Raw genomic sequence first — 22,085 nt, 5'->3', positions numbered from 1 at the left:
CGGCTTCTTCTTGGAGCTTCTGCTCCCTCCCACGCCCACGTGTTCTCCCACACCAAACCTGGTCTTTCCGTTTTCCAGGTAAATGTCCCGAAAGTTAGGGACCTTGCCCGAGGCTGCCCAGCATGTCAGCCACAGGCCCAGGGCCTGGGCCACCTCCCCGCCTCTTCTGGAGGAACTGGGAAGGCCCTGCTCCAAGTTGAGACCCAGGAGCACCCCTGGAGGTAGCACTGTCACCGCTGGGTGCTAAATGCACCGCGACACTCAGAGAAGATCACTCACAACCTTGCTTCATTGCCCGATGGAGGAAGAGGTTTCCAGGCCAGCAATCCTGCTCTTGGCCGTGGGTGTGTCCATGAGCAGGGTGCCCAGACCTGCTAGGGGCTGCAAAGCAGGAGGGCTGTGTCTGGGGAAGGGGCTTTTTGCCAGATGAGCCAGGGCTCCAAGCAGATGTAGCTCCCCCTTTCTCTGCCCGCCCCTGGGAAAGTGGGGGCTCAGCTCTGAGGGGTGCAGGCCCAGGCTGTGGGAGCTGCTGGGCTGTGCTTGACTTAGGATGGGAAGAGGTGGGATGGATGGGCCTCTCACATTCATGTAACCAAGTGTCTGGGGTCTCCACGGCGCAGCTCCGAGCCTGGTGTGCAGCTGACACTTGGTGCCCCATCACAGGCATGGAGCAGGCTGGAGTGAGCCCCAAGGCCCACCTCACCTGTGGGCACCTGCAGCCCCTCCCTGCTGAGGGTGAGGGCCTATGGCTGGCACAGATGCCCTGTTCAGAACCAGGATGGGCCAGTCTCCTGTGGGCATCCTGGTGGCCTGACCCTTCTGTCTGAGGCTGCTGTGCAGCAGCCTGAGGGCTTCCCCAGGATGCCTCTGGGGACACGTGGGTGACGGGGCTCTGGCTGCTCTGTACCGACCTGCCTGGCAAGGAGAGAGTCTGGCCCCAGGACCATTCGGGCAACTTCCATCCTGGCCCCTCACTGACTCCTCTTCACATCTTGCCGCCCTAACCTCCGCGTTCCTTTACTAGTGTGTGCTTCTACCTACATGCCTTTTCTCCTGCGGTTCTCTGCGTGGACTGTGGTTCTTAACTTGGCCATGGCCATGGTTCAGCTTGCGTGGAGTGCACCTCAGGGACCCACTGCAGCAGGTGGCAGGGGCAGGAGGAGCCTGGGGCAGGTGAGAGGGGCCGGGGCCTCTGTGGTGCTCCGTGTCCTGGGTCTGCAGGGCTGTGACTGATGAGGGTGAGGGGGCTTGCCTTTAGCTCTGGGGATAGATGGGCCAGGATTTGGTTTCTTGCCACTTGGTCCTACCTGAGGAGTTGGGAGCTCCCCACATGCAAAAGAGAAGAGTTACAGAGCTCAGGGCTGGGGACAGAGGGAGGAGCCTCCTCAGGCCTTGTAGCTGGGAACAGGGACCCTAGAAAGCAGCCCAGGGGCTCACCCAGCGGTTCTCAACCTGTGGGTCGCGACCCCTTTGCCGGTCGAACGACCCATTCACAGGGGTCGCCTAAGACCATCCTGCATATCAGATATTTACATTACGATTCATAACAGTAGCAACATTACAGTTCTGAAGTAGCAACGAAAATAGTTTTATGGTTGGGTCACAACATGAGGAACTGTATTTAAAGGGCCAGAACATTGAGAACTGCTGCTTTAGACTCTCAGTAGCGGAACCCTTTCTTCACGTACGATGGGCACAGGACATCCGTGTGCAGTGATGGGCGTGGGGGAGGTTGAGAGTCCCAGAAGGCCTGCTCCTCCAAGAACTGCTCAGACCCAGGTGGGGGACGCACACCTGGAGGGTCCCTGCTCCTGGGGTCCCTCCTGGGAGCTCACCTTTTGCTTTCCTTTGTATGTGTAAAACCTTTGTGCCAACTCAACCTGCCTCTCTGGCCTTCAGAGGGGCCTGAGGAAGGTCTCAGCTTTGCTGGACTCACTGGGCCAGGGGAGCCCTGGGGGTCAACATGAGGACCCCCGTGGGCCTGGGTTGGTGTCTGGTCCTACCACCCCCCTGCCTGGAGACATGGGTCCAGGGAGAACCTCTGCAGCTCCAGCTTGTTTTTGTGAAGGCAGCACTGTCACCCAGGTAGCTTTTGGGACGATCTTTGTCCTGAGCAGACGGAGTGCCCCATCCCGGGCCTGCTCTGGACTGTATGTCCAGAGATCCCTGTGTGGCTTCCTTCCTCCTCATTGGCTGTGGGGTGTGGCAGGTGGTGCTGGCCTGTGCCATGGGCAGTGCAGTGGAAAGAAAGGCACAAAGGCCGGCTGTGGGCAGAGGGGGCGGGCACATCCATGGGTCCTGCCCTGGTGGCTCCTGCTAGGTGGGTACAGGGAGGCCACCCTCAGGCCATCGCCCCCTGCCCCTAACCTTGGGAAAAGCGAAGGCCGAATGAATAGAAGGAATAATAGAATGAGTGATGCAAAAGATTGTCAGCCCGGGAAACTGAAAATAAAAACTGTGAGGCAAACCAAGTAAAAATAAAATAAAAAATAAAAGAAGGTCAAATGAAGTAAATACAAGCTGAGAAACAGTAAAAGTGAGATGAAAGCGTTTAACAAGATGGGGAAGGAAGACCAAGTAGAGGTGAGCAGCGAACGCAACGAAAGCAGAGGTGAAGGAAGCAACACAGAGGCTGCTCTGCTTTTTAAAGAAAATCCTGGTGGGGTCAGAGGGATTTCCTGAGCTCAGTCCTGGCGAGGGTGGGTCCCTGGAGCCCAGGGGCAGGCCCAGCCTGGGGCTCTGGCTGCAGGGCTCCAAGCCTGACTCCTTCTAAGATGCTGGCTGGCTCCTCCTGGGCCTGGGCTGAATTGTCCTAGGAATCCTGGGTTGGCTCCACGCTGGGGAGAGGGGAGTCGGGTACAGTACATGTCTAGTCGGAGGCTCTCCAGGAGGAAATGACTGGGGAGGGGGCACTCCTGCAGGGGCTGTGCCAGGGCAGCAGTCCCCTGGGAGGGTCAGGACTCCAGTCGGCCCTTCCTTAGTCCAGTTATTGGTGGAGTGAAAGCAAGGTGAGAGAGAAAGGAGAGGTGTGCAACTCATTTTAAAAAAACTTTCTTGATATTTTGTAACTTTAAAATAATGTCCATATTCTTTACTATGGCCAATGAGGTCCTGGATGTCAGCGCTTTTGCTATTCTCCAATCTCATCGTATTCACCTCTCACCCTCATTCCTGCTGCTATCACTTGGATGGGTAATGGCATCTCATATATAACACACCCAACCAGAACGCTCCACTTCCTCCCAATGTTCCTTCCCCACCTCAGTAAACAGCGCCATCACTCGTCCCGTTGTTCACACTGACATGTCTTCATTCTCTGGACCAAGCCCAGCAGCAGCAGGTCCTGCCAGCTCCACCTTGGAAGTGTGCAATGACAAAGCTTTAAGTTGCAGTGGTTGTGGCTTCCAGTGGCCCACCGCGGCCTCTCTCCCTGCCTCAACAGTTCACCTGCAGCTCTGGCAGCAAGCTCCTGGCCTCCAGGTGTTCCAGCTGAGAATCCCGGTGGGCCCAGTGCATTTTTTGCACCCCTTTCAGTTTCCTTGTGTAGAGTCACTCTGAAGATCTCTTTAGAAAAAGCAATCATTTGTGTTGGCTGAACTCTGTGCAAAAGGATTTACTGACTGAGTTTCAATTTCCGTGGGCACACCGTTGTGTAGCGAGGAGCAAAACCAATAGGACCGAGTCCTGGGTCTGCCAGCAACTCACCTGCTGCCTTGGGCCAGCCCCTTCTTTCTCTGAGCCTCAGGCGTCCCCTCTGTGAAATGGGTATGCATCGTGTGACACAGAGCTTGCGAATCTGGCTTCCCTAGCCAGGTGGTTACAGTAGGGGTGAATTTGTTCATTGGGTAGAGCTGCTTCCCCAGAAGCTTGATTTTGGCAGACAGCTTTTGCAGTCCCAGAGGTTATCAGGGCTTAAAGGGACTGGGCTGGCCAGGATCAATAAGTAATTAGGGGCTTGATGAGCCTGATAGAGCCCCAATAAAGTCTCTGAATCTAGCAATCCCGACTTCAGTTTGCAGCGAGGATTCAAATCGTCTTGCTTGAGATGGGTGTGCAGAGGGCCCTCGCGGCCAGGCGAGGGGTGCCCAGGGCGTTCTGGTCTGGCAGAGGACACTGGCCTGGCCTGGGAGCAGAGATGAGCATCTGGGGATGGCAAAGGACCCCACACTGTGGGAAATGGAGGGGAGGGGGTACCCGGGACAGGAGGTGAGGCTGCCGAGGCCACAGCTTCCAGGGGATTCCAACCTGAGTCCTAGCCTCAGGTCCCAACCAGAGGGACCTCATCATCCAAACCAGAAACGGCCAGAAGTCTTCCCAAAACTGCGTGTGTTGGTGGGTTGACTTCTTAATATTGGAAGGGTCTGAGGCTTGTCTCGCTGCAATCATGCTTCCCCCACCTGGCATAACACACATCAAGAGAAACTTCTACACGCCGACCCTGCTAACACCTGCAGGGGCTCACACAGCAAGTGGGGGGCCCTTGATACTGTGGCTCTTGACCTCAGGTTTGAGCCCCCGACCACACCCACCATCCTCCCAAAGTGGAAACAGTCACCACAGGAACCAAACTGTTATATAATAAACCCCCGACTTCCCTGCTCCCTACAACCAGCGAATGGTGGGACTGGGAGGGGATGAGCATGGAAGCTTGCGGGTTGGAGAGGCTGGCGGCATGTTGCACAGTTCAGGCCCCTAAGGCAGGTTTCTTGAGGAAGTGCTTTTGTGGGGGTGCCCCCCTCAGCCTGGTAGCCTAGCCTCAGCAGGCACAGGCATTCCTCTCCTCACCCACCAGCCTCCACATCCCGGAGCTCACCTTGCCTGCCTTGTGGCTCCTTGCGGGTTCTCCCAGCCAGCTTCTCTTCACCAGGCTGCCCCTGCCCAGCGAGTCAGCCCATCAGCCCGCTGCAGAGGCGGCCTCACTGCTCTCCGAGCCTGCTCCCACCTGCACAGGCTCCTCCCCACCTTTCCAAAGTAAAATTTGCGCACAGCTTGGGACACACACACACACACACACACACACACACACACACCCTTTTCTTCCTGCCTTGGCTGGCTAATTAGCGTTCATGCCTGGAAGCCTCCCTTCCTCTCCCAGGGTAGCTCCCACTCAACCTTTAGAATGTCACCTTCTCCAGGACGCCCTCCCAGACTCTCCCTCCCAAGCGGTCTGAGAGCCCAGGATGCTTGTGCATACGCAGCTCATTCGAGGTCCTTGCCCATCTTTTAATGATCTGTTTTTTTTTTGTGTTCGCCTTTCCCACTGCGCGGGGAGTTCCAGGTAAGGGTTGTTGCACGCATGGCTTGGAGCAGGGCAGGGGCCAAGGGGCTCCAGGGCTCGCAGGAGCGGCGGCTTGCAGGAGGCTCTGCCTCGGGCGCCCGGGCCGAGCTTCCGTGGAATCCGGGTCTGGGTGGCTCAGCTGCCTCCCCGAAGCCTTGGGTGTGCCACGTGGAGCCCGGCTCGCTCCGGGCGGGGGCGGGTGTGAAGCTGCGCGTCCCCCTCGCCGCCTCTTCCCAGGCTCGAGCCCAAACAGCTGAACGCGGGGCTGGCGGCAGATGGGGCATTCGCCCGGCGGCGGAGAGGGCCCATCGGCCCGGCGCGCCGCGTGGAGCCGGCCTCCGCCCAGGTTCGCGCGCGAAGGATCCATGGAGCCCGAGCCTCGCCGCTTGGAAGGCTCCTCACGTCCAGGCGCCGCGGTCACGGCCGCGCCGGTTTCCGGCCATGAATTGAGCTTCAGAGTCCGAACCTCCCGCGGACTCCCGGCTGAGCGCGGGCCCCAGGGCGGGGGCGGGGCGCCCGCAGGACCCGGCGACAGGCTAGGGTTCGAGCTCGCGGTCCCCGCCCGGCTCGGCGACGCGCGCCCGAGGCCGGTCCCTTTGACTCGCCGGGCACCCCGTGCCCTCTCGGCGCCCCACCCGTCTCCGCCGGCTCCCTGGATCCGGTTCGCGGGGCTCTCGGCCCCAAGCTGGGGGGATGCCCGAGACGCTCCAGGCTGCGGTGGGGCCTCCGAGAGCGGTCGGGTGCCGACCCTTCTCCATCCCCTCGCCCCCGGCGCATGGGGCGCGCGGCCAAGGCCGCCGGGTCACGGCGCGCCGCGGTGCGGGCCTCCGAGCGTCCCCAGCCGCGAGCGGAGCACCCGGCGCCCCTCCGAGCCGCCAGCGGGCAGCGCCGCGCGCGAGGCGGAGGCTCCGCAGTCACGTGGCCGCGGGGAGGGCGGGGGGCGGAGGGCGGGAGCGCGGGGGGAGCCGAGGGGCGGGGAGGGGAGGGGGCGTCCTCCGCAGTTCGCTCCCGGCCGGTCAGACACACCGCGGTCCCGGAGCCGCCGCGCCCGCCGCCCCGCCGCCTCCGAAGCCGCCCGAGCCGCGGGAGCCGCCGCCCCCGCCGCGCCGGCCTGCGCTCGGGCTGCCGCCGCCGCCGCAGCCACCGCCGGAGCCGGAGCCGGAGCCGGAGCGGGAGCCCGAGTGCGCGGGGCTGGGCTGGGCTCGGGGTGCCGGGCGCAGGGGCGGGCGGCGGGGAAGACGCGGGCGGGCCGGCTCTCCCGGGGGCGGCCGGGACTGCACCCGGACGGCGCCTCCCGCTCCGCGCTGCCCTCGGCCTCGCCCCGGGCCCGGGCGGATGAGCCGCGCGCCCGGGGGACATGGAAACGCTGGCGCTGTGGCTGCTCCCCTGGATCTGCCAGTGCGTGTCGGTGCGGGCCGACTCCATCATCCACATCGGTGAGCGGCGGGCAGAGGCTGGGCGGGGGCCTCGGCGGCGCAGGGGGTACGCGGCGTCCAAACTTGGTGGTTCCCGGGTCCGAGGGCCCGGCGGGCGCTGCTCCACCGAAGGGCCGCGCCGCGCTCCCGCGGGCCCCGCTCCCCCGGCTCCAGTCCCCGCGCGGGGCCCGCGGCCTCTGCCAACACCGAGGCCGCGGCTGCGGGAACCGGCGCTGGACCTGCGCCCAGACCCGCGCCCCCAGAGGAGCCGTCGGCGGTCCGGCCAGCCCTCGGCGCAGCTCGAGCCGCGGGAGCCGGGGGCGGGCGCGGCCCAGGGCTCGCCAAGTTGCCGGCAGGATCGGAAGAGGCCCCAGCGGCTCCTGTGTGCGGGTGGGTGGGTGCTGCCCGCGGGCTCGCTGTGTGCGCCCCTGGCACCGCGCTGGTGTCGCTGCGAGAGGGCGTTGGGTGCGGGGCCGTCCGAGCCTGTGTGGTGCGTGCCAGCCTGGCCGCCAGCCTGTTGGAGTGGACGGCATCTGCCTGTTTCTCCGCGTGTCAGTGTGTGGGGGTGTGGATGTCTGGTTGTGGGGACTGCAGCCCCTGGGCAGTCGGACTTGCCCGGTCCACCTTGGGCCGCCCGCCGTCCGGGGGTGGGAGCTGGGGAAGCAGAGCGGAGGCGGCGCGGGGAGTGCACTGAGCGGGAGGAGGTGGATGGGGGAGCCCGTGGGGAAGGTGGAGAGCGAGGGGAGGAGGGGCCGACGGAGGGGAGTGTGGGAGTTGGGAGCAGCCGGAAAGGATTCCAGGACTTCGGCTGGTCGCGGGCTGACCGCGGGCTATTGCGTGAGCCGTCCTGCAGTTGCCTTTCCGGAAGTTGGGGAAGACCAGCGAGCACCACTGGGGGGTTCGGAGGTGGGGGAGAAGGTGGGACAGGCGGGGTGGGGAGGGGGTGATGGGGATGGGGGGGACCAGGCCTGGGTTTGGTGAGCTGCATCACCCCACCCCCAGCCGGGGCGGGGTTGGGGGGAGAGGGTGTCAAACCAGCTTCCCGCGGGGGAGGGGGGCTCGGGGCTCGCGGTCAGCATTGCGGCTCTGGGTGTTTGTGGAGCTGGGGCCTCCCTCCCCTGCCCCCGCCAGGAGGGTCATCAGGCTCAGCTCTGGGGCCGTGGGGACCCTGGGGGCCTGGCCAGGGTGGGATGACCCGGCGTTGCCCAGGCTGCAGGGCCAGACCAGGGCAAGGGAAGTCAGAGTGGGCCAAGGGGCGCTAAGCTTGGAAAAGGCCAGCCAGAGGCCACCCGGAGGAGAGCTTGGTGGTTCGAGGAGGCCCTGTCAAGGCCCGCCTGCGCCCTTTGGCTTCCCAGCCCTGCTGAGAAGGGGGCAGTCCCCTCCCCTCAACTTTTACGCAGGAGGACGCTGGGAGGGAGGGGGAGCAGGCCCACTGGGCAGAGTTGCCGGAGTGGGACTGGGACTGAAATGCTGGTACCCAGGGCCCTTGGGTGGGAGAGACGGGGACCTGCGTGCTCGCCTCCACACAAAGGGGACTGCAGGGCGGGAGAAGGCATCGTTCCCTCTTGGCACTGGTCAGGGGACACTGCCTGTGGGGAGCTCTGTGGCTGTCAGGGCCGTGTGTTCTGCCGGGGGCCACTCCAGCTTGGAGCAGTCAGTTGTGTGGGGCACGGCTGGGTCAGGAGTGGCTTGGCTGTGAGACGCCTACCTGTGTGGCCTGGGTGGCAGCGTGTGCCATGTGCATGTGGAACTCCTGCCAGCGGTGTGCCCATGGGCGCTGTGTGGGCCGTCCTTGCTGGCTGTCTTAGGAAAGTCTTCACTGTCCTGAAAGGCCAGTCCGAACCCACCAGGGGCCTGCCAGCCGCGGGGGAGGGGGGTCCTCAGGCCTGTCCTGACCCCTTCTCCCCGCCAGGTGCCATCTTCGAGGAGAATGCGGCCAAGGACGACAGGGTGTTCCAGCTGGCCATATCTGACCTGAGCCTCAATGATGACATCCTGCAGAGCGAGAAGATCACCTACTCCATCAAGGTCATCGAGGCCGACAACCCGTTCCAGGCCGTGCAGGAAGGTGAGTGGCCGCGGTGCCCAGGCTCCACGGGCCGCGGCCTCGAGGCTGCGCAGAGAGGGCCCCTGCGGGTTGCGAAGGGCCTGGCCATGGAGCCCGGGCGCTGGGCAGCTGGAAGTGCCCTGCACTGGGCTGGCTGGGAGTTTGCAAGCGGGAGCTGGGCTCCTAGGAGCGTGTGGCGAGTTGTGCGGCCACGTCCGGTTGGGTCAGAGCGTGTGGCCCCGCGCTGGCGCGCAGGAGTGACTGGCTCAGGGTCTTTGTTTCTGAGTGTGTGTGGGTGGGTGTGCTTGATTCCATGCACCCCTGACCTAGATGGCTGGTGTCTTCCTCACTGCGGCCTGGCGAGTGAGTGAACCTGTCGTCTCCCCTCTCCCCTCACACTCGGTGCGTGCCCAGCGCCCCCTCGGTGTCTTGGCGCCACGTTTCGTTTTGGCCTTGCTTATCGGCCTGGTTTGGAGGAGCCGGTTTCTCAGCTCCCGCTGTCTCCGCCTGGGCCGGGGGTGGGCGCTGTTTGACCAGTAAAGGAGAGGAGGAGTTGGGCCAGGCCTGGCTGCAGGTAAACCCTTGCCTGCGCCTGGGGTCGTGGGCCACAGCCTCTGCCTCAGACAGGGCCTGGGGCGGGGCAGCCTTTGCCCTTCCCTCCTCCTTCTGGACCCCTTCTTTCTCTCCCAGCTGGCTCTAGGTTTGGCTCTGGAACCCGGCTTCCTCCCCTGTCACCCACTTCCTGGCCAGCGCCTGAGGCTCCCCGCCCCTGACATCTGCCCAGCCCTGGCCCCTTTCCTCTCCTCTGCCTCCCTCCTGCACCTAGACTCTGAGTGCTGAAGGCAGAGAGCACAGCGGTGGGCGCAGAATGTGGGGGCTCCTCCCAGGAGCAGCTGGAGCACAGGGTGTAAGGAGAAGGTGGGGTGATGGGCGCAGGCAGCTTCCCCCTCCCCCAGCCCCCTAGGCCCAGGGTCCTCCGGGTGCCATGGCTCAGTTTGGCTGTGGTTTCTGAGGTGCCGCAGGTAGGGGACTCCACGGAGGCTCTGGTCCTGGTCCAGAAGGAGGGAGCTTGCGTGGGAAGAACTTTGGCTGTAGGAGGTCTTCCGGGAGTCGGCAGAGAGGGAGAGCCCACCTGGGCCTGAAGGTCCAAGGAGGTCGTGAGGGGTGATACAGAGCCAGCGCTCTGAGTTTTGGGGTGGCAGTGAGTGGGTGAGGCTGCTGTTGCCTGTTACGGGTGCTGTGCCTCCAGCCGTGGCTGACCCCCATGGCCAGATGTCGACTGCGGTGCGGGAGGGGGATCCCCTGTCCTTGGCGTTTGGTCCCCCCAGCAGTGCCTGCCTCCACTTTCCCCGCTCCTGGATTTCTTTTGTGTGCCTCGTGAACGTGGGCTCCATCCAGGGCGGGTGTGCTTGCTCAGGCAGCGCCCACCCAGCTGGAGTGGGGATCTGGGGTGACACAAGCTTTTCCCAGTGCCTCCTGCTACCTTGATACTGTCCCCCACGCCTGTCTCTGCGGACGTTCGTGCTTTGTGTGGGAGCTGAGTTCAGAGAGGGCCGCACCTGTCCCTCTCCCGGGAGCTCGCCGTGCTGCGGGCCCTGCCTATGTTCCCAGCGTTCACCAGGTTTGCCGTTTGGAAATGAAAGTCCTAGTGTGTGGATGTGCTGAGGAGTCCCGGATCTGGATCTGAATGTAAAATTTGATTTTTAACTGCTGTCAACTAATCAACAATTTACCAACAGAGTACAGGCCACACACAATTAGCTGCGGGCCGTTCAGCCTCACGCCCAGTGTGACTCGGTCCTGGAGACACAGGGCTCCACCAGGGGCTTGTTCTGTCAGAGACCTTGCTTTCTTGAGGCAGCTTCTCTAATTGTGTAACTGGGACAACACCTCAGCCCCACGACGGTGGCTGACGCGGTCTCCTAGTGGTGTGGGAGGGAGTGTGTGCACAGCCGCTGCGGCCGTGGGACCCGGTGCAGGGGCACTGACCAGGTGGTGCTGAGCTGCTGCTGCCCGGAGAGTGCGCTGGTTAAAGCGGGCAGGTGCTTTCAGTGTCTGAGCTGTGTGGGCAGCCGTCCGTGTCATCCTGTGCCCTTGCGAAGAACCTTGTCGGTGAGGGGTGGGAGGAGCCAGCCCCTCCTGGGCCTGGGACTGCAGAGCGGCGCTCAGAGGCTCCTTTCACCTGGGCTCTGGGGCAGGCTCTCCGCTTGCTGGGTGTCCTTCCTCTGTGCCCTGTGGGGTGCTCTCCGTCGTGGCTTGGCCCTCCTTGCTGGCTATCTTATCTCTTTGGCCTGGATGCTCATTGCAGCAGGACGTGGGTGGCAGACACAGTTTGGGTGGGACAGGAAAGGACTTCTTGGTGGGGGAAGAGGCCAAGGGTGAAGGGGCAAAGGTGGACTGGGGTTTAGTCTCCATCATGGACTGGGGAGCATCAGTGACCCCCTGTGGATTGGGGATTGAGCTGGTTCTGCCCCCATTTTAGTCCAAGAGATAGCACCATGTGGATAAGGAGCTTGGTTGCTGGAACTCTCTTCAGACCCTGCCCGCCTCCCTTGCAGTGGGACGGGGGGAGTCCCGGCCCTGCTCTGAGCTGCCGTTGCCACATCTGTTAACGGGGCCAGTGATGGAACCTGCCTCAGGGGCTTGTTGTGAGGATGCACTGAGCGGGTGTGCGGACCTGTCTGAGGAAGGCCTGTGGTGAGAGTGCGGCGAGCGCCTTTCCCTCTCCGTGCCCAGCTGTGAATCCATCTCACTGCTTGGAGGCGTTGATAGCTTCAGCTGCATCACTTCTTCAGCTAGTGGATATCTTGAGAGTGGACCCGTTTTACTTTCAGCTTTTTACTTAGCTTCCACCCCCAATTATTTAAAAAAATACATTGCTGCAATGAGCATGAATTAACTTAATAATGTGGGAGGAAGGACAGTGCGTGTCCATTCCGGAAAATGTGGAATGCACAGGAAGCAGCAGGACAGTTTACATTTGGGAGAAATTAGGGTTATGACCATGCAGTTCACCCAACCCTTCCTTCCTTCCAGGTCTCGCTTGATTCTCTGTCAGACTCATAGTTAAAATGATGAAAACCGGAAATAACTCCTTTCAGACTAAAAATATTTTGTTTTTAAAAATACAATAAAGTGCTATTAAGTTAAAAAAGAAAAAGCGAGACAGGACAGCATCATTCTGAATTCTCCGTCTGTTGCGCCCCTCTTGTTCCCCCCCATATTTTACAAACGCCGAGAGCGCCACCCTGTTCAGGTCTAGACCCTGCTCCCATTTACCAGCTCCGGGACTTCTGAAATCACCGTGAAGTGTTTGTAAACATTACTTTTAGCGGCTGCATATGTTTTTTCAATATTCAAAACAAGTTATTGTTTAAAGAGTGGAACCATTTATGCTGAGATATGCTGAAGTATTCCTGGAGAAAATCAGAAGTACTTTGAATTTGGTCCTGTGGTTTATACTTACGTTTCTGTAGGCTGAGTTTGTATAAGCTCCGTACAAACTACCTCCTGAGGTAGTTGGTCAGCCAGTTCTTTCACATTGATGTAAAAGAACGGGTTGCATTTAGTGAAAAATGCATTTGATGAGGATTTAAAGTAAGCAAGTAACAGAAGTGATACTTAAGTCTTTAAAATGTTATATCTTAGAGGGGGTAAATGTGAGGAAAAGGGGACATCTGTAATACTTTCAATAATAAAGATAAAAAATGTATCTTAAACTTACCAAAGTCCATATAACAAAAGTGTGAAGACTTGTCTTCTAGATACTAGAAGAGATGCTAATCCTATATAATAAAAAGCTAATATGCAAATAGACCAAACGTTGGAATGACTGGTTACTATGATGTGCACTGACCACCAGGGGCAGATGTTCAACACAGGAGCTGCCCCCTGGTGGTCAGTGCGCTCCCACAGGGGGAGCACCGCTCAGCCAGAAGCCGGGTTCACGGCTGGTGAGCACAGTGGTAGTGTTGGGAGCCTCTTCCGCCTCTGCGGCAGCGCTAAGGATGTCCAACTGACGGCTTAGGCCTGCTCCCTATCAGTTGGACATCCCCCAAGGGCTCCTGGACTGTGAGAGGGCACAGGCTGGGCTGAGAGGATCCCCCCCTCCCAGTGCGCGAATTTCATGCTCCGGGCCTCTAGTTTGTTAAATAAAAAAATTTCGTATTGTTTTAAAGTGCCAGCTCAAGGAGATTATATAAATGCATGAGTGTGTAAAAGAAGTGGCTGAGTCCTGGCCTCCTCTATTCACAGTATTTTACTGTGAGTGAAAGACTCAAGTTATGGGTTATGCTGTAGAGATATGTCATTGAGTGGAAAGGTAACAATTTAGGGAAGAAGAAGGAAAAAGGAACATATATGAGGCAATATTCCTTTTAGTTACAATAAGCGCAAAAGTATTTTAGGAAGATAAGGTAAAATTCACCAAAGTATAGCTTGGTGTTCACAGAATAAAACGAAGAAACAATGAACTAAAATGAAAATAGAACTGAGCTTTTGATGGCCATCTGATGGTCTTGTTCATTTTGTGTTGGTCACGTCTAGGTCGCCCCTTGCCCTCTGACACCAGGCTGGTGTGTAGATGTTCTGCAGGAGAGGGTCTACCTCCCTCTTCCCAGCCCCTGGAGGCCGCCCGCCTTGCTTAGCCCCTGGCCCCTTTCTCCATCGTCCAGCCAGCTCTGGTGGGTGGGGGCCGCACAGCCTGTCACTCTGGCCTTGCTCTGTCATCACAGCCCCCTCTCCACCTCTGCTTCTCCGCCTCCTTCTTCCTGGAACTCGTGGGCCCACCTGGATAACCCAGGATGAAAGTCAGCAGATCAGCAGCCTGAACTGCACCTGCAGCCTTATTCCCCTTTGCCACGCGGCCGCACACAGCCACAGTTCCGGGGGTAGGACCTCGGAACTTTGTGGGCTGTTCGCTGCTTCCATGTTGGCACACCTGTCGGTGCCCAGCGTAGCCAGTGCATGCTGAGCGCCCTTCCCTTTCTCACAGTTGGCTTACTGGGTGGCATTCTCTTCACTTGGGAACGATAGCCATGTGTCCATGTCTTCCACTCGCTCTGGAGACACGCACCCTGAGCCCGTGGGCCTCTGCAGACTCACCCGTGCTCGCTCTCCATGACACCCATGCCCTGCGCCTGGAAGCTCTTGTGCCTAAAGAAGTTCCTAAAGAATCTGCTTTAGGCCACTGACCTCCTTTCCTACCTGGATAGGTTTTTCTCAGACCCCTCTCTCTTCCCCTGCCCTCTCTCACCACCTGCTACCTCACCACCCACCAGGGTCCACGGTGGCGCTCGCAGAGGCCAGTCTCACGTGAGTGCCACACGCAGTTGCTCTTCCTGGCCCCGCAGGGGCTGCTGCAGTGATGCTTTAAGCCTGAAGATGGCTGTGCTGTGGCTGCGGGCACTGGTGGCCCCTCACGGGGGTTGGGCTGGGGCCGGGGGACCATCTAGTTCTCACGCTGGATCTCTCACAAGCCTGTGGCTGCGCAAAGGAATGACTGCCATTTCCCTGAACTGAACTCCCGGCTTCAGAGGTCTCTTTCATTCTAGGCCCCCCCTGTGTGTGCACACACATGCACACATGCACATACACACGCACACACATGCACGCACACTGTCATCTTATAGACTATACTCCTGTCCCACCATGTCCTCTTACTTGGTCCTAGAGGCTCCCGTTCAGTATTCCTGTTGCCGTGACCTTGCTCCCAGAGCGGGAGGTTGGGCTTCACTGGCGGTGAACAGGTGGACCCCTCGGGCCAGGCGTGTGGGCAGGAGGCTGTGGGTCTAGTGAGACCTGTGTGTCCTGGTGCTGCTGTTCCCAGGAACTTCAGCAGCCGTCCTGTCAGAGCACGGGTTGGGCCGCTTCAGGTTTCTCCTGGAGGAAGCGAAGGGTGCTGCATGGCACTCGGAGCTGCACCTTCGGACGGCAGACAGGCTCTTTCTGCGTTCTTATAGATGCCAAGCCCCCTCCCGCCGTCTTCTTCCTTACATGGCCTTCTCATGACCCAGAAGATGCCATCTCCTAGACCAGGGGTCCTCAAACTTTTTAAACGGGGCCAGTTCACTGTCCCTCAGACGGTTGGAGGCTGGACTAGGTTTAAAAAAAAACTATGAACAAATTCCTATGCACACTGCACATATCTTATTTTGAAGTAAAAAAACAAAACGGGAACAAATACAATATTTGTATTTGCATATGGCCCGCGGGCTGTAGTTTGAGGACCCCTGTCCTAAACACTTGAAACATTCAGTCTGCACTTCTTGTTCCCAAACCATTGCTAACCCAGTCTGACCCCTGGTGTGAGGCTTTTTAGACGTGGCTACCCAGGGAAGTGCCTATTTGTCCCGTCCTTTGGTTTTGTTCTGTGGTTCCCTTTGTATCAGCCAGGATAGACTAAGCTCTGCTGTATAACAAACAATCCCAAACTCAGTGGCATAACGTAACCAAAAGTTGTCTCTTGTCTGTATTACGTGTTCGTCGTTGGTCAGCGTAGACCTTGGCTCCTCACGGTCACTCAGCTTGAGTATTGCCAGTGGCTGTGCCAAAGGCAGAGACAGCTCTGGGAGACTCAATCTGGACACGACACGTCCCTGCCACATCTGTAAACACTCATGGGCCGAAACTAGTCACGTGGTCCCAGCCAGGCATGCGGGATCCAGGAAGCATAGGCGTACCATGTGCCTGGAAAGGGGAGAACTAGCAGTATTTGGTGAATGACAAATACCTGCTACCCTGCGCCTGCAAAACAGTCCTCCCATTTCCTTGGTGACTCATGAGAACAACAACAAAGGCACACAAACCATGAGCAGGTGTAGGTGATTGGATCCTGTTGCGTCCAATCTGCGCTTCCTGTCACTTTCCCTTTGCCCCTCACTTACCTGTCCCTCTGCCCCCGGAAGCGCGGGCAGCCTTTTGGTGGGAAGTCAGGAGGCCTGGGCTGTCTCCTGTGCTTTCTCAGAGCTCACCAATCTTGTCTTCTTGACAGGCCCAGCTCCCAGAAGGCTTGGGCTAAATGCTTCCTAAGTAATGAGGCAAAGATCGACATCCAGGCCTGCCCATTGCCAGCGCCAGCACCAATGAGCCCCCTCAGCTGGGGTGCAGCAAATCAGCCCTTCCTGTGGCCTGTGCCTCATGCCGACTTCCCCTGCTTCCCCCACCCCTCCCGGTGCCCTGCTCTCCCCGCCTTCCTGCACAGCAGCTCCTCTCTCTTCTGTTACAGTGTCGGGCTGGGCAGAGACTCATCTCGCTGCCATGGGCTGGCCTGGGACAGCCCCTTTCTCGGGGGGTTGGGGGGGGGGTGTCTGGCCTCTCTGACGGGCATGGAGCCTCACAAGGCACTGGGTCCGTGCTCAGTTCCCCAGCAGCTGGGCTCTTGAAGCCTATCAACAGCCAGTTTTCTGGCTGACGGCCATGGACTGGAAAGAGAAAGACCCAGGGTTCTCCCCGGCCTGCAGCGCCAGCAGGGTAGCTGCAAGGTGATTAGATGGTCCTTCTACATGTGTCTGGGCTGAAGCCGTGGGTGGGGCAGGCCAGGGGGCGAGGGCCCAGGGGGGTCCTCACTCAGGCTAGGCCTCCTCTTCCAGCCAGACCTGGGACATGTGGCCCTGGCTGGCCTACTCAGCTTGCTTCCCTCCCATCAGTCCTCTGCCAGCCCTGGGCAGAGGCAGCCCGATGCCAGGCTCCCTCAGTGACACCTGGGCCGTCCCTGCCCGTGCTCAGCTTGGGCCTCCGCCTCCACACGGGCACAGATGAGGTGCTCAGGGCTGGGCAGGGGCGCTGCTGCTCTCGCTTACAGACTGGGCTCCCTCCCGGCTCTGCTCGGCCTCTGGGCACTTACCTCGGTTTCCTCGACTGGAAGACGTGACAACACACAGGACAGCATGAAGGTCAGCTGAGGAAACTGGCTGAGATGCCCAGTTGAGGGCCAGCAGAGGGTAGGGATGGTGGTCACATGACCAGCCCGCGTTGTCCCAAGGGGCTCTTGGTCTGCTCTTCCTGGCTGGGCTGGCAGGCTCCTCCAGCCCCTGCACCGTTCAGGGCAGCTGGGAGTTGAGTTCACCTTTGGAAGTCCCGGGAGGGCAGGGAAGGAGGCTGGGCCTGACCCGTGGAGGCCGTCTAGAGCAGCGGTCGCCGACCTTTCGGACCTGGTCCGTGGGTCACCGGTTGGCGGTCGCTGGTCTAGAGCCACCTGCGGGCTGGGGCTCTGGAGCCTGGGCCTGGCGCTGCACAGCACTGCCGTCTTGCTGTTCTGAATGCACAGAGTGGCTGGAATCTGGCCAGCATGGCCCAGCCCCCAGAGCCTGCCCCGGGGCAGCATAACTTGTTCTATTTGGTGGAAGGGGTCAGGCAGGTCTAGGTTCACATCTCAGCTCAGTGACAGATTGGCTGAGAGGTCACTCGCCCTGTCCTCCAAACCTCAGTTTCTGTGAAGTGATGGGCAGAGAGGGATGCGTGCTGGGCAGGAAGAGGGTGTCGGCCAGCAGCCCCTGCCGGGGAGCAGGGTGGAGTGGCTCAGAGTGGGTGTGGTCAGCATCGTCCTCCCTGTGTCCTGGCCACCTTCTCTTTTGTCTTCCTGGGCCCCTGCCACGGGTACATGACACTCCTTGCTGCTGCCAACTTCCAGGTAAGGGCAGAGACATGGACCCCACTGGCTGGACACCCAGCCCCCTCCTCCACCACGTCCAGCGGCAGCTCTTGGCTCAGCCCCTCTGTGTTGGCCTGCACACTCGGCCTGCTGCCTGGCCAGCTCTGCCCCTCCCGCGCTCCTGCTCTGCGCAGAGTGTAGCTTTGGCTCTGCTCCGGCCTGGCCTGGGGGCTTCTGTTCTCATCTGAGCACCCAGAGGCAGGGGGAGGAGGAAGGAGGGACCACACTCGGGCCCTGGGCTGGCTCCCTGGGCTTGTCTCAGGCACTTAGGTGGCCCTGCTTTGGCACCTCGGGTCCTTGCTACCTTCCTGCCATGGCTGCAGACATCAAATGCTGCTGCTCACCTAGGTGACTCTCAGGACTCCACCCAGAGCTCCGCACAGCCCACGTGTCTGGTGGATCGTCCCGACTCCTGTAGCTCCCGCTCTGGGCCTGGAGCCCTGGAGGGCCTCTCCCTGTCAGTCTCTCCCCAGGCTGGAGCCTCAGCTCAGGGCTGGCGTGGGCTTCCCCCACGCACCTGCTAAAGGCCATGGGAGCGCAGCGTGACACTGCAGCTCGCAGCGCTGAGCTGGGCTGCAGGGGTGCCTGGAGCCATTGTGCCTCCAGGGACAGGAGGCAGGGTGGCCATGCCTCTGGGGAGCACGGTGGTGGTGGTGGGGAGGGCGGCAGTGCCGAGGGAGAGCTGTCTCGGAGGCTGGGTCAGGTCCTTGACATTCCACGGAATCTAGGCAGAGACCCCTTGCCCTGCGTATGCATGTGCGTGTGCGAGTGTGCCTGTGAGTGTGTGTATGAGTATGTGTGCATCTGTGAGTGTGTGTATGTATGTGCATGGGGTGCAGAAACCTGGGCTGCCTGGGCACCTGGCTGCTGCTTGGAGCCCCTCTGGTCCCTTCCCTTTTCGTCCTCCCTCTGGATGTCCTCCAGGCCTCAGTTCAGAGGTGACATTCCAGGATGCCCCTGTGCCCAGAGGAGGAGGGCCCTGGTCAGTGCTTCCCGTTGCGCGTGCTTGGTGCCGTCCCCTGGTGACGGGGCTGAAGAAAGAGAGGGACTTGGTCTCCTTTGTGCCCTGTGGTACCCTTGGCTCTAAGACAAGGAAGTTCACGGGGCACCGAATACCATTTCCCCTCACTCCAGGGCCATCCCGGGGCCCAGACGTGTGGGCCTGACTCTGGGCCCCTCTGAGGTCATCCCAGTGGAATGGTCATTGTGGTGGCGGCCATTCAACTTGTCCAAGGTCAGGAGGAGGCTGTGGGCAGTGGCCTGGCCCTTACTGTTGGCATCCCCTTTGGCACCCTGGCATCATGTCTGTGGGGTGAGGGTGGGAGCCAGTTTGCCTGTCCACCCCAGGGAGTGGTTTTCTTGGGGTCCCAGCCATGTGGGTTAGCAGAATCACCGGGTACTGGTGTCCAGAGCTGGAGGTGATATGGTGGTCACCCCCAAATTCATATGTTGGAGCCTCAGCCCCCAGTGGGGTGGCATTTGGAAGTGGGGCCTTTGGGGGTGATTAGGCTTGGATGAGGTCTTACAGTGGGGCCTCCATGGTGGGATAGTGATAAGAACAGACAGAGAGCTGCTCTCTTCCTACCGTGTGGGAAGGTGGCGGTCACAAGCCAAGGAGAGATCTCTTACAGGGACTGAACCAGCCAGCACCTTGGTCTTGGATTTGCCAGCATCCAGACTGTGAGAAAGAAATGTCTGCTGTTGGAACCACCCAATGTATGGTATTTTGTTATGGCAGCCTGAGCTGAGACGGGGTGGGGGTGGGGTAGGGGTAGGGGGGCTGTGGGCACAGCCGGCCCGGGCCAAACCCTGTGGTGAACTTACTGAGGGGGTGGACCAGCCCTGTCCCTCCCAGGCTTGGGGATCACACACGTCACATGAGATCCAGGTGCCTCTGAGGACTGAAGATTCTCGTCTCTAACGCAGCCTTATACCCAGCCAGGCTGCCTCCACCACAGCCCTTTAGATGCTATAGGCAGCACCGTGCCCCTCAGGGACTTTCAGGCTGCACAGCCCGGAGCCTGGTGACTTTTCACCTGATTCTCTTTTGGATCCATCCATTTGTCACTGCCCCGCCTACACAGCGCCTGCGTGCCTGAGCACGGGACTGTGGCCTCAGCTTCCCGCCCGTCAAGTGGGGACAGTGGCACCTCTCCAGTCGGCTGTCTTAAGGACCAGATGAGGTAATGGCTAAGGAGGACGTAGCGGGGCCTGGCACGAGCAGGTGCGCAAGGAGCAGGAGGCACGGCTGTCCTCACGGAGCGCCACCCAGGGCTCTGGGGGAGCCATTGGTCCAAGAAAGGCTGAAGCGTCAGATGCTGACCCGGCATGCTGCTCGGCTCATGTGCAGCTTCCCCAGCGCCTCACGGCCAGTCACTCGGAGCTTGGGGACTTGCACTCTCGCCTCCGGGCTGGCGCTCCTCCCAGCAGAGCCTGCTGAGGCCGTGCGGTCTGCACTGACTCCAGACATGCTCCGCCTGCGGGCCCAGCCCCCTGCCACTGCCCGCGCCCCTCCCCCCCTGCGCCCCGCCCCTGGACACAGAGTGGCAGCAGTGACCCGCTGCTGGCCACTTGCTGGCCGCATTACTGCACCTGCCATGCCCGGACGCGCCATTCCCACCCGGCACTGCCTGCCGTGCGGTGTCACGGAATCGCCGCGCTGGAGTCCTCCGGGGCTGAGCCTTTCGGTTCATCCTCCGCCGTTGCAGGAGCTTCGTGGCCAGGCCCTGGGCTCTGCCGCCGGCTCCTGGTGAAGCCGTGAGAAAGCAGAGGTGTCTGTCGACACCTGGTGCCCAGGGCTGGTCACGGGTGCTCAGGAAAAGTCCCGGATGGATGACAGGATGGACGGACACACGGACCTCCACTCTTGAGAGGCCTGCCGCCCACTGTGGTCCTGCCTTCACGGTCGCCCCCGGGGTCCTGGGGCACGCGGGGCCGGGAGGCTGGTGGCGTTTACACAGCCCCGTCCAGCCGCCTGCAGCCTGCTGAGCCGGCCCGGCCCTCCTGGTCACTTCGGGGTTTGAAGGTCTCCCCTGGCCCTTCTGTGGGGCAGACACAGGCCTGGGTTTGTGGCCCATTTCAGAAGGCGTTTCTCCGCCTGAGCTGCTGTCAGGGCTCAGCCCCCGTGGCCTGTCCACACCGTCCACAGGCTCTAGGCGCGCCTGCCGTGCTGTGGCGGGGCGTGGGCCTTGGGGCGGGGCTGCCGGGAAGCAGAAGCTGCCCTGGGTCCAGGTGCGGCTGTTGGAGGCTCGGGGGCTGTGGCTGCTGGGTCCTGGGCGTGAGCCAGGACCTGCACTTCTGTCTCGTCTCCCCAGAGTCCTCTGGTGGGCTTGGGAGCCTGTTTCCGCCTGTGAAATGGGGTGACTTGGGCAGAAAGGGGGCTGGGGGAGGGAGGAGCAGCCACAGGTCTGGAGCCAGGGAGCCTGGCTGCTGTGCGCTTGGCGGAGGGGCTCTGCCTATACTCCTCAGCCCCCTGGCAGGTGCTAGGAGCTGGCCCGCTGGGCCAGGGCAAGGATGTAGCCGGCACCCCTGCCACGCTGGCATCTGAGGAAGCAAGAATGAGCACCTCTGGGGAGCAGGGCTGCGGGTCCTCGATGCTCTGTCGTTGTTGATCACAACCTGGTCAGGAGAAGCCCTGAGCGCGAGGCCCACCTGTCCGCTGTGTGGCTCCGGCCAAGAGAGGCGGCCTGCTGAAGGGCCCACAGCAGGTGTCCGCGGAGTGTCAGCCCCGCGCTGGGAGCTGGTCAGTGCTGGCGGAGCTCTGCCCGGCCGCCTCTGGGAGGTGAACCTGCCTGTGCCGCCAGCAGGAACCTGCTCCGCGGGTGGCCCCCACTTACTTCCTGACCCCAGGCCTGGCCGCCCTGGCTGCAGGCTGATGTCTGTGCTCAGCCCTGGCGGCCTCTCGGTCTGGCCCTGGCGGGTGTCTGGCCTTGTCCCTGGCCTTGTGCCAAGAAGGCCTTGCTCTCCCTAACGGCTCACCACTGGCTCCTGGACCCAGTGTCCCCGTCGCCTCCCAGCCTCAGCGTGACATCTCTTCAGGAGGCCCTCCCTCTGCTCAGCTCCCTCCCCGAGGTGCCGCCTCCTTCTGCCTTGTCCGGTGTGTCTGCCTCCCTGGCTCTGCGTCTCGGGAAGCACAGCGGAGTGTTGGTTAAAGGCTGTACCCATGGGGCCTGCACTCACGGGAGCTCGAGGATACACACCTGCAGGTGGGCGGAGACCCAGTGGTGGGTGGGCCCGGAGGGGTCCTCTCCCCCGAGAGCCCCTCCCTGTCAGGTGGCCTGATGGGGTGTGTTATGAGGCTGCAGGGTGTCTGAACCACAGCCCCACTTTATATGTAGCTACAACCCATGCCCTTGGCCTCTTCCACGTGGGCGGTCTTCCCTGTCCCCACACCCACTGTGGGCAGGGCTCTTGCTCCCTTCCTCCAGATGCCCAATGGTGGCCCCTGAGAGCTCCGTCCAAGATGCAAGGGAAGGGAGGGCCCGGAATGCCAGCTCTGCTCACCCTTCCATTGGTGGAGACCCTGCCCCAGGGCAGTCACAGGAATGCTGGGAGGGGCGGCCTTATCGAGGCTCCGGCAGCCTCCTGGGCAGCGCCTGCCCTGTGGAAGGACTAATTGAATAGAAATCTTCCGCACCAGGAGGCAGAGCTCTGGCCCTCCCTGATCTCGTTAAGGAGTCCCCTGAAGCCTCATTA

At 60.9% G+C, this 22,085-nt stretch overlaps 1 protein-coding gene across 1 annotated transcript in view; it reads left to right on the top strand.

The window, feature by feature from the left end:
* Positions 1–6,553: 6,553 nt before the first annotated feature.
* Positions 6,554–22,085, top strand: part of GRID1 (glutamate ionotropic receptor delta type subunit 1) — a 589,948-nt gene continuing 574,416 nt past the window's right edge. The window contains exons 1-2 of the mRNA XM_081105443.1: positions 6,554–6,714; positions 8,606–8,761. Of these exons, the coding sequence (XP_080961569.1) occupies positions 6,636–6,714; positions 8,606–8,761 (235 nt within the window). The 5' untranslated portion in view covers positions 6,554–6,635. The remainder of the gene's footprint in view (positions 6,715–8,605; positions 8,762–22,085) is intronic.

The sequence above is a fragment of the Myotis nattereri genome, assembly GCF_964212035.1.
Source record: "Myotis nattereri genome assembly, chromosome: 13".
Classification (NCBI taxonomy): Eukaryota; Metazoa; Chordata; class Mammalia; order Chiroptera; family Vespertilionidae; genus Myotis; species Myotis nattereri.
This window is presented reverse-complemented; position numbering and strand designations above follow the sequence as displayed.